The 15,377-nt window shown below is 46.7% G+C and overlaps 1 protein-coding gene across 1 annotated transcript in view; it reads right to left on the minus strand.

Annotated features, from left to right (window-relative positions):
• CA12 (carbonic anhydrase 12) overlaps window positions 1–15,377 on the minus strand; it is a 54,129-nt gene that overhangs the window by 6,990 nt on the left and 31,762 nt on the right. The window contains exons 3-8 of the mRNA XM_038580631.1: window positions 13,453–13,632; window positions 12,462–12,604; window positions 9,572–9,667; window positions 8,665–8,728; window positions 8,340–8,497; window positions 7,297–7,423 (exon numbers count right to left, since the gene is read on the minus strand). Coding sequence (XP_038436559.1) covers window positions 7,297–7,423; window positions 8,340–8,497; window positions 8,665–8,728; window positions 9,572–9,667; window positions 12,462–12,604; window positions 13,453–13,632 — 768 coding nt within the window. The remainder of the gene's footprint in view (window positions 1–7,296; window positions 7,424–8,339; window positions 8,498–8,664; window positions 8,729–9,571; window positions 9,668–12,461; window positions 12,605–13,452; window positions 13,633–15,377) is intronic.

Raw genomic sequence — 15,377 nt, forward strand, 5'->3', positions numbered from 1 at the left:
GGCAGAGAGGGCCCCCAAGAGCCACCCGCGAGAACACAGGGAAGCGGCTTCTGAGCCGCTTGCTAAGAGGGTGCAGGCCCCACAGAGGGGGAGAGCTACCTGCTGTCCATAAAGTGCTCTGGTTCGGGTCAGGGGGAGCCAGGAGAGAAGGAAATCACAGGTGCGGACCTTGATGCGCACATGCCTCTCCCGGGAGGTACAGATCCCCGGAGAAGACAGACAGACAGACGAGCTGCTGGCCCCAGGACATTGCTACAGTCCAGGCTGCCTCAGGAGCTGCAGCGTCCGCGGCTACCTTGCAGGGCCGAGGGATGCGCTTAGCTGCCTTCGAGGTCTACTGAAGCCTCAAGTGCACACGCAGGAAAGCCCAGCGGAAGGAACAAGCACCCCATTTACACAGCTTGCAGTTCCAGGAACACCTCTAGCATTTTTTGGGTCTGCTTGCAGGTCTGTTTATTCAAACAGAATACAACCCTTTTCCTTTCAAAATATTAAAGTACGGGCTGCTTCGGTGACGTCTTACATAGTCGTACCTGTGTCTGTCTGTACATATGTACATGTCTTATGCATGTGTGTGTATACATGCCTTTAGCTGCCTCCAGCATTAATTAAAAGAGATGAGAAGTTTTGGTTTAGCAAGGATTTGATCATTTAAATACATAAAATCCCCTTTTGGATGATAAAAGCTCTTATTATTATGCTTACTACAAGTCCTGGACTGAAATAACAGAGATGCTAGTCCCTTCTTTGGATGAGGCTTTGGTAAGAAAAGCAAGGAAGCTGCCCTCAGTGGCCACAGAACACAACTATCTTTGGAGAACATACTTAACTGGGGAGCTTTTCTTATTGATACCAAGCAACCCAAAAAAGAAATAATTTCTACAAATAAATCAGGGGAAAAGCTACCACCAGGTTACATGAGGGAGCTGGATTGCTACAGCCATGATAGGGATTGGGGGCTTTGCCTTCCAGTGGCAGGACTGCAGGCCCAGGACAGAGAGCCCCATTGCTCTGAGGGGCCCAGATTCTGGAGCAGTAGGCTTGGGTTACTGAGCTTAGTACTAATACTTAGTACTCTCAGCTCCCTTCAAAGGCCAGGCTCAGGCTGTCTGTGGCTGAGGGAATGGTAGGTGGTGGGACTGGAGCCTTTTATTCCTTTCAGGCCGGAGCAATAGAAAAAGCCTGACGACAACAGCTCTAGGCTACTCTCTCCCCCAAGACTTCGAAACTTGAAAGCCAAATTCTGATCTTTAATGTTTCTTAAACAAATGGATTGATGTGAATGCTGCTGGCAAACTGAAAACAAAGCAACATAAGACTGGAAACTAAACCTAAAATCGTTCTGCAGAGGGGACCCTGAAGAGGGGAGGGGTAGGGAGATGGTCAGTTATACTCTTTGGTAGTGAGCACCTGGCACAGTGCCTGCCACAAAGGTAAGGTGCCAGTCGTCCGTGTCCCTAGGGGGCTTGGAGTGTGGGGGGCATAATCTAGACTTGCTGATTCCCTGTTTCTGTATGGCTGTAAGCCATCCCCCTGTGGTATGCTAAGAACAGTAACAGAGATTGATGGGCTGTTCTAGCTGCACTGAAGGAAACTACAAGTCACCTTCCGGGGAACGGGGAAGATTTCTGGGATCATAGGATTAGAGTTGAGTTTTGAAAGGGTTTTTCAGGTGAGAGAAGTGAGGGCCATCCCAGGCAAAGGGAATCGTGTGTGCCGAAGTTAATAATGTGCACACCTCCAAGCAGTGCCATGCTAAGGGAGGCCCTGCAGGGTGTGGATGGGTGCCAGGGGGAGAAATGCTGGAAAGACAGCTAGGGCCACCTCACCAAGGGTGGGCCCAGCTTTCTGACTTTCCACCTGGTCTGCTCTGTGCCAGAGGCTTGCTGTTAGGAGCAAGAGAATATCCACACTGGGGTTTTCTGTTCCCCATCGTGCCTGACTTGGGGTGTGCTCTGGAGACATGTGGCATATTAAATTGCCCTAGATCAAGGGACTAGGGACTTCTTAGCACATTTGACAATTACTCCCAACTATTCAGCCCCCTTTACCCAGGGGCATTTGAAGGTGGGAACTCTTCTGGTCTTTTATTTGGATACCTTCGTAGACTTGATGATACTTTCCATCTAAGAGATTTTATTTAAAAATAGGAACTTTTAGAAACACAAGGTCAGTAACAACAAAGCATACATTCTGGTCTCAAAAAGTAGATAATTAGCCATCTTAGCTTTGTAAGATTTTTTTTCCCTCTTTTTTAAAGGTTTTATAAAACTGCCCAGGTCTCTCAGGGTCAAGCAGCTTCTAATTGTGCTACTCCACATACGTACCAGGGGTGAAAGCCCAAACCCTCTACTGTCTAGCGCTCTTGTCTAGGTATACGTCAGCTGGCTCCAGGCTCTGCGGTGGGTGACATGCAGTTGCTCAGAGCAAGCCCACTACAGACATGATTATAGAAACTCTTTGGCTTCCCATTGTCCCTAAAAATTTGGCTTCTCATTGTCCCTAAAAATGTCCTTGCCCTGGCATATTAAAAACAGGGCTAGATAAGGTTAACATTTCGGTCTGATAGGCTCTTCCTTTATTACCCATCAGCATCAGGACCCAGTGCTGGTATGTTTAGCTAGGAAGAGGTCATGTTGAAGAAACCAAGAATGAGGCCCCTGGACTGCAAATATTCCTCTGCCATCTTTCTCCTTCCTCACAGAGGGCATCTGACTTCTGTGAGTGTGGGCTGCTCACAGGGTGCGTTCTCCTCTCTGGGATCCCTCCTTGAGGACAATGAATCTTATCTCCTCTCTTCAGCTCAAGTCTTCTATTTGTGCCACTTGGAAGAGGCACTTTCTAAGAGCTAAAAAAAAGGTGCCTCGTGTTTATTTCACCTCTCCACAAAGAGTGGAGAAAGGCAACAAGAAACCCAAGAAACCCAACACACATGAGAAAAAAAGGGTACAAAAGCAAGGAGAAAAATGAGATTCTGAAGCAAGTTGCTGCCTCAGAGGCATCTGGACCCCTGATAAAGTGGTTTGTATACTTCTCTTTAGAGTGGATAGTTCTCTCTCATCCACTTCTCCTAGCCTTGGATGTACCCAGTTATTTAAAAAGAAGATATATTCAAATTCTAAAAAGATAGAATGGTTTCTTGAATTTGGTTGTTCTACCTTAGTAACCCAACAACCTTTTGGTTTCAGGAGTAACCATCACCAGACTGAAAATATCACATTGTTGGGGTACCTGGGCAGCTCAGTCTGTTTGGCATCCTGACTCTTAATTTTGGCTCAGGTCATGATCTCAGGGTCTTGGAATTGAGCCCCACGTCAGGCTCCATGCTCAGTGTGGAGTCTGCTTGTCCCTCTCCTCCTGCTCCTCTCCCATTTGCACACACACTCTCTCTCTCAAATAAGTAAATAAAAAATTTTTTTTCAAGTTAAATTTAAAAAGAAAATATGCTGTAATAGAATAAAGACCAGGGCATTTGAAAACTCCAGAATCCTGAGATATGAATGAAAAAAAAAATCAGTCTGACCCTAGACAGAGTCTTTGTGCAATTCCTGGTCCTCAACCCTGCCTCTCCGGCCTTGGAGACATTTGGAAATGTCTGGAGACATTTTTTGGCAATCAGAACTGGAAGGATATTACGGGCTTCTAGTGGGGAGAGGCTAGGGATGCTGCAAGTGCTACAGTGCAGAGGACAGCCCCCAGTAAGTATTATCCAGCCCAAAATGTCAATAACACTAAGATTGAGAAACCTTGTCCTAGGGCTAAATCATAGTTAGACTACCTAAGTCTGTCTTTAAGGACAGACTGCTACTTCTTTTTCTTTTTTTCAGCATTTTATTATTTTTTAAAGTTTTTTTTAAATTCAATTTAGTTAACATATAGTGAATGTATTATTAGTTTTAGGGGTAGAATTTTTTTTTTCAGGAGTAGAATTTAATGATTCATCAGTTGCATATAACACTCAGTGCTCATTATATCACATGCCCTCCTTAATGCCCGTCATCCAATTACCCTATCACCCACCTACCTCTTCTCCAGCTGTTTGTTCCCTATAGTTAAGAATCTCTTATAGTTTGCCTCCCTCTCTGTTTTTATCTTATTTTATTTTTCTTTCCCTTCCCCTATGTTCATCTGTTTAGTTTGTTAAATTCCATATAGGAGTGAAATCATATGGTATTTGTCTTTCTCTGACTGACATTTCTCTTAGCAAAATACCCTCTAGTTCCATCCATATCATCGCAAGTGGCAAGATTTTATTCTTTCTGGTGGCTGAAGGACAGGTTGGTACCTCTTAAGGACAGAAGCCAAGTTCTTTATTCCTTTTCTTTTTTTTTTTTTTTTTTTTTAAGATTTATTTATTTATTTATGATAGACATAGAGAGAGAGAGAGAAAGAGGCAGAGGCACAGGAGGAGGGAGAAACAGGCTCCATGCACCGGGAGCCCGACGTGGGACTCGATCCCGGGACTCCAGGATCGCGCCCTGGGCCAAAGGCAGGCGCTAAACCGCTGCGCCACCCAGGGATCCCCTTTATTCCTTTTCTAAGCACAGTTGAGGAAAAAGCATGCTCAAGTTAAATGATTGAGTCCCAATTATTCCAATTTGGCTAAACCTCAGAGCCTACCCTCAAAATCCTTGTACTTTCTCTCCTAGAGGATTTCCTTAACATTACTTTTCTCCTGGCAAAATACTCCAAGTCGATAGTTCCCATTAACTTCCAGAGAAAACCCTGAATAAATCAGACCCTAATTACAAGCCTGCCTCAATGGAAGAATGTACAAATAATTGAGTCTGAATTGTTTAAGGTTCACACTGACAAACAGGCTCACCCTGAAACGGCCTGTTACAGTCTGAGGCCCCTTCAGGTTGGTGTTAGAGGGACCTCATGAATGCAGGTGCCCCTGAGGGATGAGATTTGGGGCTTCACTCTTTTGGGGCCGCCCTCCCCACTGCTCCTTGGGAAGCAGCACCATTAGCTCCCTGCATCTCCCAGAAGTGAGCGAGAAGGGACAATTCTGGCCAAGTTTCTATAATCAGCCTCCAAATGAACAGGTTTGCCTTGGACTGCCATGGTTTCTGACTCTAAGGGGAGAGCTAGGCCCAGCCTGGGCTCTTAGAAATAACAGTTCTGGGTGAACTATGCAGGAAAGACAGTGGCAAAGCTGCATTTGGGCTTTGATCCTGTCTCCAGGCTTCTGCTGAGAGGCCCCTCAAGCTCCCCAGCTAGACTAGGAGAGTCTACTGAAGCGTTCTGCTACAGGCCTGACTCCATTACCCACTCCATGAGCACCAACTTAGACCTGAGCCGGTCTAAGAAGATGGCTAATTATTCCCAATGCCACAGCCCATTGTTACAAGTGGAGGTTACTTTGGGAAGTCACACTCAAGTTCCTGCATGGTTTCTTCTGATCCTTTGTAACTGTCCTCAAACACTGACCCTGCAACGTAAAGTGAGGATGGGCAGTTGTTAGTGTCTGCTTAGAATCACATCACATGTTAGCACTGAAAGGATGTCAGCTCACCTAGCCCAACCTAACATTCTGTGGCTGAAGAAACCAAGGCCAAAGAGGGGACATGATTTGCTTACAACATACAACCAGGAGGAAACAAATTCAGGCTTTGAACCCAGGTCTTCTGACTATAGGGGGAATATTTATACCATAATCCCTTGTGACTTGTATAGACCAGCCCAGAGAAGAGATCTGATTATTATCCTTGAATCACAAACAAAATACTACCTTATCTACATGGGCCCAGCCCTTTGCCTCCAGGTAGAGTTTTTATGTTTTTTATTTTATTGAAGAGTTGAAGTATTTTCCCTTTAATACTTGTGTACTACATACTTCATTCAGAAGAATAGGAAAAAGAGAAAGTTATATCCAAAAGAGATCATAAAGGGATAATTCTGTACATTTGAGGCATTTCCTAGAAAAGAAGTTGACAGTCATCATCAAATACATTCTCAATGTTTAGGAAGGGTCATTGGTCACAGATGCAGTTTTCAGACCAGAAAATTGAGGAAAAAGAGGGACATAACCTTCACCAGTGGTATTTGGAGAGGAGAGCACAAAAGATAAATTCTTGGGCAGTTCTTGATTCAGTAACTGACAGAAGGACATAATTCCAACCATACGTATGGGAGAGTCCAGAAGGGCATGTTTCTAAAGCTTTCTGGCAAGGGCCTTGAAATACAATCTTCCTGTGTGTAACTAGGCTTAGTCAGTGGTAGTTATAATCTCACACAATAAGAAAGGAACGATGACAACCACAAAAGTACACCAGGTGAGATAAGAAGATCTGATTCTCCAGCACATGGGTTAACGGGGTCATCTTTAGATATGATCACCTGGCCCAGCTCAGCCACAAGTGATGAGAGGGGATCATGTGGAACTCCCACAGACCTACCTTGCTTCTAACCACTTGCGATTCCCATATTGGGAGTGGCTCAAGAATCTACAGTGAGAAGGTGAACTTGGAGGTTTGAAGAAGGGTGTAGGCCCCAAGAGTTCTCCCTCACGTGTTTCCATGGACCCCCAGCTTCCGACAGTATTGACACAGGTATTGAACAGATAAAGATGTTAAATGTCCTCCTGGGGAGTTACAGATTTAAAAGGAAGAACTAAGCTTTCATAGCATTAGGAATAAACCAAACTTTAAGCATCATTCAGTATAGCTCCTGTGGGCCTGTACTTCAGTAAGCTTAAGGAGATGAGACAAAAGGGCAGTGAATGCAGAGGCTTTCTTGCCTGATGGGTCCTGCTATATTAACCATGAGCTGCTGTGGCTACAGATGTGCATTATGCCCACTCTAAAGCCTTACAGAGGACCTTCTGTGGACGTTGGTGATGCTCATGGTACCGTGAATCACCTGGCAGGGCTGAAGATGGGCCTTGATGCCAAGAAAGCCTAGAGTAAGAAGTTAGGAGCTTGATCTCATGAACAGTCCTACTGTCTGTCTTAAGAGAAGAGTGGTTCTCCAGAGGGGGATGTCTCAGAACATCCTCTCTTCCCCAGCTGTGGGAGACTCCCAGATTTAATGAGGCTCTGCTCCAGATGCCAAGAGGCCCTGGCTAGCAAACACTAGCCACAGAGGCTCAGGGAAGTCAAGAGCAGTGAAGGGAGACCTCAGTAAACCCACACACAGTAGTTTCTTACACACCCTGGTTTCCTCGGCAGCCAGAGTACTCTTAAACCACCTCCTAAGGGCATCCGTGACAGGGCACCCAAGGACAGGGCACCCAACTTCATATAGAATGGGTGTCTTGGTACCACACTCCCCCGACACACCACATCTTCTCACCTTGTCGGAAAGAGGTGTACACTTGCCTCTCATCAAACTTCTGAACCCGCCGGAAGTTGTTGACCATTTCTCTAGGGGATGGGTCATCCACATATGTGTAGTACAGAGCAGTCTCCAAAGCCAGCAGCTGTAAGGGGAGAAGCAGAAACATACCCCATGGGCAGAGTGATGCTCTCTTGCCTGACCTCAATGAGGAAGAGACCTCTGGGGCTTGGCAAGAGGCATACCAGAAAGCAGTGGAACCCCTTTCATAGTGGAATCACTATGAGCTACTGATCTGAGTAACATAGATAAATGGCAGCAGGTAGGCGGACAGGACTAAAGATGTGATGAATCAGGAGATGAAATGTTTGGGGAAGCAGTAATAGCCTAACCTGGAAACTGCCTTGGAAACCAATTATATAATCTGTGTAGGTGTATGAAAATTCTATGGAACTAGTTAGTCATCAGAGGACCTGAGAATCTCTTGCCACCCTCTTTTTTGTTCCTTTTGATGAGGCCATCAGAATGAGCCTTAGGCCCCTCTAATTTAGAGCTGGGTTCCAAATAGGGCCCATTGGAGGAATGCCGTGTCTGTGGGAGGCTGAGGAGCCCGTCTACCACCTAGCAGCTAACAGCACTAACCTCCCTCCAAGCCTTGAGAGGAGGAGACAGACCAGATCACCTGGCACCCAGTCAACCAGACACCTGCTGGGGAGGGGAACGGTGCTATGGCTTTGTCTCTGCCCTGTGAAGGTACTGTGCTCTCTCCCACCACAGAGGAAACACTATCCAGCCACTGAGGAATATATTAGGAAGTGTAGCTGAACAACTCATGTGTAAGGAACTATGGAGATGGGTTCATTTCCCCAGCTTGGCTCAAAACTCCACTTCTGAAGCTCAGCTTGTCATTTCTGCAGTGCTTCCAGGGCACCTGCGATATTTGGAGAGGTTCTGCATAGCTGTCAATGAAATTTTAAGTGAGGAAACCAAGTTGTTGATTATGATATGGGTAGGGACCGAGGTGCCACATGGTCTCTGACTCAGAAGGGCACGAGAGTTACCTGCTCCTGGGAAATTTGCACAGGGTTCCGGAAAACTGTCCAGAGCACTGTGGGGTGGCAAGGAGGTGTGGTCAGGGACCCTTTGTAGCGGTAGTACTCTTCAGGCCTCTCAGGAAGCAGCTCTTCAATGCTGAACCCTGGAATGAGCACTTCTTGGCCTGGAGAGACATGTTGGAGAAATGGTGGCAGAGGTGCTGCTGGGCATGTGACTCAGCCTAGGAATGTGACTAGCACCTGCCCTCTGAATTCAGTTTTCTCCAGGTCACATGGGAGTGACTACATCCTTCTCCAACAGAGGATGAATATGCATCCAAGGCCCCCTCACCTTTGTATCTTACATCTTGAAGGTGCCTGAAGATCTTGTCATATGATGGATTGAAGGAGCCCATCTGCAACAGAGACAGGGCAGGTTGAACTGGGACAGAATTCTATAGGCTGAGCCTGGTTCGGCAGTGGCTGATAGAAGGGCTCGGCTAGGGGTACACAGTCGCTGTTACCAAGGTTCTCCCTGAAGAATGCACTTTAATCCCGGGCCATTAGGAACTTGTCTTCTTGCATCTCAGGATGCGTGACACTGAGTGCTCAAGACACTGGGGCTTGCATGTCCCCGGGCAAGGAATACAGCTTGTGCTCCTGATTATCAGGCTAGAAGCCTGAAAGCCACAACTAGCATGTGCTCTAACCAGAACTTAAGGGAACCCGGGTTCACGCAAACCAGGTCAGGCAAGTAAGCATGTTGAGAAACAAGGTACATGTTGTCTTATCAGGGAAGAGCATGCAAGCAAATTAGAGAACAGTCTCATTTTCTGGGATTAAGGAAAGAACTCATTCTAGGGTCCATATAAAGAATAGAACTTGGATATTAGGGGTTGTGTAAGGGATTCAGGCACCTGATGAGGCAGCACTGAATGATCCCCACCCTCCCAACCCCCACACATGGGTTCTATCCACCTGGGCAATTCTGTTTCATACAATAGGGTTAGGCATTAGGGCTCACTTTCCCCAATGTTTCAAAAGACATGCCCATTTCTGCTGCCCAGCCACAGAAAGTGCTGCCTCCAGGTCACAAGAGAAGGTACCCTAGTGGGGGACTATCTCCAGCCCTAGAGGCAAGACACAGACAAAACGGGAGTGAGCCATCCATGTCCAACAGACAGGTGTTCATGGACCAAATGCCGAGTCTAATACCACCCTGGCTTCAAATTAGGTAAAATCCCATAGACATCTCTTACCTCTATGAGAACAGCTAGGACGGCAAGGCCCTCTGACTTGTTACTAGCGGCGCTGGCGTTGGGGTACAGGTCCGAGTTATAATGGACGATATGCAGCTGCAGTGAAAGAAACGCTGCTCACCAGGGGATGAGCGACTCATAGGAACCTTTGCTTTTGTGGGGGACTCAAATCCAATGGGGAGGACAAATCCCCTGTACCCTGCCCCAGATAGACCAGGCCTCTCGGACCCTTTCCTTCATGGCCTCCCTAGTTTTCTCTTTTCCCTCAGTCCTGGAGACCAAAAACTCTACCAGGGGAGACTGTCCATCCTATTCATCGTTGTATTCCAGTGTCTGATAGGGTGCTTGGAAAGTACCAGGTATACAGTAGGTACTCCGTGAAGGAATGAATGAATGAATGAATGAATGGGTGTTTATACTAGCCATGAAACAGCTTGGATACTTTGGAGCACTTCTCTCTTCTCTTTCTTTCCCTTTTTTTTTTTTTTTTTTTTTTTAGAGCAAGAGAGAGATAGTGGGGAAGGGAGAAAAAGAAATTAAGCAGGCTCCATGCCCAGGGCAGAGCCAGATGTAGGGCTCAATCTCACGACTCTGAGATCATGACCCTGAGCTGAAATCAAAAGTCAGAGGCTTAACTGACTGAGTCACCCAGGGGCCCCCTCTGTCTTTTTTCTACCTATTCTGGCGTCTAAGGAAAAGTGGTCCCACGTAACTTGCCCAGCTCAGCCTGGCCAGTCTGCATTTGATCTGGAAGTAGTAGGGGCTGAGGCAGGAAACCTCCAGTGGTAACTTAACTGTAACTGTATCCAGAGCAGGGTCCACACTTATCCCTCAGGTGGAAAAAAAAAAAAAAATCACAGCATGGCTTATACAGGTTTTATCAGCCATAATTTAAGATACCAGAAAACAACAATGTTCTTAATCCCTGAATGTAGATTTTACCTTTATAAAATAAAATGCTAAGCTCATTTTTTTCAAAGCAGGAATTACTTGTCATTATTAAAGTGAGGAAAAAAGAACTTCCTGAGAAATCTTGGATTTAAAAAAGTCTAGGTAAGTATTAAGACATTGTTATGACAAATTCTGACGATGTTTAACCTAATTTTTAATTCAAAAGGTGAGGTTTTATTCTGTATGTTGGCAAATTGAACACCAATAAAAAATAAATTTATTTAAAAAATAAATAAATAAATAAAAAATAAATTTATTATTAAAAAAAAAGGTGATGTTAACTGTCCTCCAAAAAATTGTATTAGTAGATAGGCCTAGATATATGATACACATTTTTGTTCTTTCTTTGCCTCTTGGGACTATAACACATTGAGATTTTCTCTGTCTTTTCCTTTTCTCTGTTTTACGTGGTTGTCAATAGAATTCAAGCATATTTTACTGACTACAACTCAATGTTGCCCACATTTCAAGCGACCCTTTCTAATTTTTAAAAATCATACAAAATTGTGCCTTCTTTTAAGTAATCCCCCATTAAAGATTTCTTAGGGTTCCTCCCTCACCATCTTTCCCCATGAAGGATGCAGCGTGCCACATGACCCCACACCATGTTAGCTCAGCCCAGCTCTGAGAAATGGAGACTTCTATATGGCTAAAACCCTGAAGGTCCTAGATCCTTATTTCTTTTTATAGCTGCCTTTTGAGCTCGTGGTCTGTTTCAGCACTTTTCTTACTGTGTTCAGATTAAATCAAGAGGAGATGAAGAGTAATACAGACAGAAAATAGAATTCCCTGCTGAGATTAAGAGGGTCTTCTTTATAGGACTCAATCCAGAAGAATGGCTACACTTTTAAGGACCCTCCGTAGAGAATCTGCCACTTTTGGGTCACTTTGATGTATTTTCTCTATTATAGATGTGTATGGTCCATCTCCACCAGGCCCTTGGTGATGATGTGGCTTAATAGCGGAAAATATAGTAACTAGAAATATTTTCAAGTGCCCAAATTCTCCCAGCCTACGCCCTAACTCCTTCTTTATTCCCCTTGGGTGAGTAGAAGCCTCCACATTGCAATTAGCCTGAAAGAAATTGCAGTCCTGGAGGTTCGGAGATGGGCCTGGTTTGATATACGTGCACCTGCAAGAGTGCCATCCTATTGGGCCAGACTTACAGCCCCTCCACACTTGTAACTCGACCTATAATCAGCCTGAGACATTAAGCAGTTCAGCAGTTAAGAACAGAGGAGAATGGTCATGTCATTATTTACCTTGGGCTCCACAGGCTGATCAGTAGCATTTATCTCCTTGTATTTATTGCCCTGTAAATATCCAGAACCACATCCCCGAGTCCTATCCCATGGAGCACCTGGGGCACCCCAGTGTACCCCTTGCACACCACTAGTGCAGGAACGATGGCTCCACTCCTCTTTTGTTCTGTTTTGTTTTCTTTGTTTTGTTTTGTTTTAAGATTTTATTTATTATTCATGGGAGACAGAGAGAGAGAAAGAGAGAGAGAGAGAGGCAGAGACACAGGCAGAGGGAGAAGCAGGCTCCATGCAGGCAGCCTGATGTGGGACTCGATCCCTGGTCTCCAGGATCACGTCCTGGGCTGAAAGCAGTGCTAAACCGCTGGGCCTCCCGGGCTGCACCCTCCTGCTTTCTTTTGGCATTTAGTGCCGCAGAGCGACATAACACAATGCTGTGCCAACATCCCACCCATCCTCTGCATGTTCAGGAGAGGACGGGGCCCAGGACACTGCAAAGAGCTGCAGGGTTGCTGGAGTGGCTCGATCTCGCTGTGCTGCCCCCAGCGCCAGGGGTGGGTGTGTGGAGCGTGCAGGCGGCCCTTGCTTGCACTCCGATCGTGCCTGTACCCCAGCCAGGTGGAAGGGTGCCAGACCACCCACCGCCAGGCAGCCTCTGCCAGCCTGACTGCCCCACTCACCTCAGCAGCAAAGTGCTTCCCAGCGACGGTGTGCTCGGAGCCGTGAGGGTCATTCTGGTTCCCCCAGTGGAGGTGCAGCTGGGTGGCCGTGTAGCGGGACCGGAGGCCCTGGATGTGCATGTCCGGGACCAGGTTCAGCCTCACTGTGGGGAGGGGAGCCTTCAGAGCCCTGGCCAGCCCAGCGCTGCCTGAGAGCACCTAGGTAGGCCACACCGGCCTGGGCCCCGACAGGAGGCAGGTGGATGCGGCAATTGGAGACACACAGCCTGAGGGTCAGAAACCTGGTCTCTTCTCCCGAGAATGTCCCCCTTTCCCTAAAGCAATTCTGGTAGCACCAGCACCTTCTCAGGTCCCCTGGGAAAAGGATGGCAGGAGCGCTAATACTAGACCAGTGGGTGGACGATTTTTTTTGTTTTGTTTTTTACATGCCCATGTATCACACACCCAGCTATGAAGGTAGGGCTGTTAATGAAGTACCTGCCAAGCTGCAGAATAATATAACAATAACAAGAGAAATTGCTATTTAGAAGCATCCACTGTATTCCAGATCCCAAAGTACGTAATCTCTAGTCTTCACGGTTCCCATCAATACGTGCATTTTCCAGATGGAAGCTCAAAGAGATTAATATTCTTACCCAGAGTCTCATGATTCATAAGTAGTCAAGCCAGGATTCAAATCCATGTTTGTCGGACGCCAAAGCCTGGGTGACCCCACAATGAATTGCATGGCTCCTGAAGTGTTTGAGCCAAGAGGGCCAAAGGACTCAGGCCTGTCCCTTCCCCTTCCCAAGAGATGTGCTTCTTCCGAGAGGTGCCTCCAGCAGCCCCTGAATGGGTGGTCCAGGCATCCCTGGGCTCTTCCAACCCCCAGCCGCCAACCCTTCTCCTGGGTACTTCAGGAGAGCCTCCTCCCTGCCAGATGGGAGACAGCAGGCCAGGAAGCTGAGGGCAGCTCACATCCCCCTGCAGATCTTAGAGGAATCTCTCTTACCTGAATGGCCATCGTTGGTCAGGATAAACTGCTCATTGGCAGAAACGTTGTAGCCCTGGAACCCAAGGGGTACAAGGCTGGCGTCGTACTGGAGGATGTCATTGTGCAGGTCTATTGGGGACTGCAGCACACCCCCACATGACGGGTACTTCTCAGACCAGCTCTTCTCCCCATTGGGACCTGGAAGCCCAAAATTTAGTCAGTTTTCCACTAAAGTTTTTTTCCTCACTTTCTAATTCTGTGTTCAATACCATTATTCCTTTTCTCCTCTTAATCCCCAGAAGTACATTCTTCAGGGCCCTGAAATCTCAGCCTAGTGCCTGCTTGCTCTTTTTTTAAGGGATGTGGGGAAAGAACTAGAAGAGCCCCATTGCCAAGGACTAGGGCCCACCAGGCTCCGTTTTCATTTTACCTTGTTCCTATTTTGACACAATACACATCGTCTCCACCTGAAGACCTCTTGATTTTCAGCGATTTAGCATCTGTTTATGGAACATCTATTATGAGCAGGATTTTTTTTTTAATTTTTTTTTTATTTTTATGATAGTCACACAGAGAGAGAAAGAGAGGCAGAGACACAGGCAGAGGGAGAAGCAAGCCCCATGCACCGGGAGCCTGACGTGGGATTCGATCCCGGGTCTCCAGGATCGCGCCCTGGGCCAAAGGCAGGCGCTAAACCGCTGTGCCACCCAGGGATCCCTATGAGCAGGATTTACTCGGAGTCCTGGGGCCACCAGGTTGAACACAACAACAACAAGGCCCCTGCTTGCCCAAACTTGTATCCTCTGGGACGCTTTGGGCTGAAAAAGTTGGTGTTGGACTGACCAGAGCTCCAGGTAGGTGTCTGGGGCTGGTGGATATACAGGTATGATCTTCCAGTAGGAAACCCTTGAGGACACTGACTCTTTATATTCAGAGCAAGTATAAAACCCAATCTGATAGAGATGCCTGAAAAGTATCAAGTAAACACATGCCTGGAATCACGGAGCTCAGTGCAGTTTATACTAGGAGAGTGTGACAATCCTACAAACTAGTGCCAAACTACCAGTGAGCAGTAAGAGACTTAAAAAATAAATCCTTCAGGGCTCAGCTTCTTACTAGCTACCAGGTAATTGTCCTTCCTCTGGAAATGGAAATAAACAATCCAATCCTATGTTCAGATAAACTTTCTTTTCCCACAGGGAAAAATCTTTAAAGAATGTAAAGCTGTGTTTAAAAGATTATCTCTCGTGGTAATTAAATGGATTTTCAGGGGGCGGTTTCTCCAGAAAAGCAAATAACTGGCATGTCATGGCCTGTCAGGGTAGAACCATGGTGCCCTGTGGGCTCTCTCCGAGGTGGGACCCCGGCTTTGCCATCTGGGGTCCATGCATCAGTATTTCAGGCCCAGGATTGATGTTAACTGGAGCAGAGGGGAAAGGAGCACCACATCTCCCGGGAACCCGTCCATAGACGGCAGCTCGATTTCCCAAGAGTGGACATGTGTATACTGGCCTCACAGAATCCCGGTTCCATATCCCTCGTTCTCTAACTAGGGAACTTCATCTGGGGGTAAAGGGAGTCAGAAGAAAAACCTGGTGCCCAGGTCCATTTAAAATGCTGTGAGGAGTGGGACACCTGGGTGGCTCAGCAGTGGAGCATCTGCCTTCGGCCCAGGGTGTGATCCTGGAGGTCCAGGATCGAGTCCCACCTCGGGCTCCCTGCATGGAGCCTGCTTCTCCCTCTGCCTATGTCTCTGCCTTTCTCTCTGTGTCTCTCATGAATAAATAAAATCTTTTAAAAAATGCTGTGAGGAGTTAAGCCGAGGTGTGGACATACACAGTAGGACCCTACTAACTTTTCAGCCTGTCAACCTCTGGATATACCTTTTTGGAAATGTTAGAGCTTGAAGGGATTGCAAAATTTCCTGTCCAGCCCTTCACTGG

This window comes from Canis lupus, chromosome 30, assembly GCF_011100685.1.
Source record: "Canis lupus familiaris isolate Mischka breed German Shepherd chromosome 30, alternate assembly UU_Cfam_GSD_1.0, whole genome shotgun sequence".
Classification (NCBI taxonomy): Eukaryota; Metazoa; Chordata; class Mammalia; order Carnivora; family Canidae; genus Canis; species Canis lupus.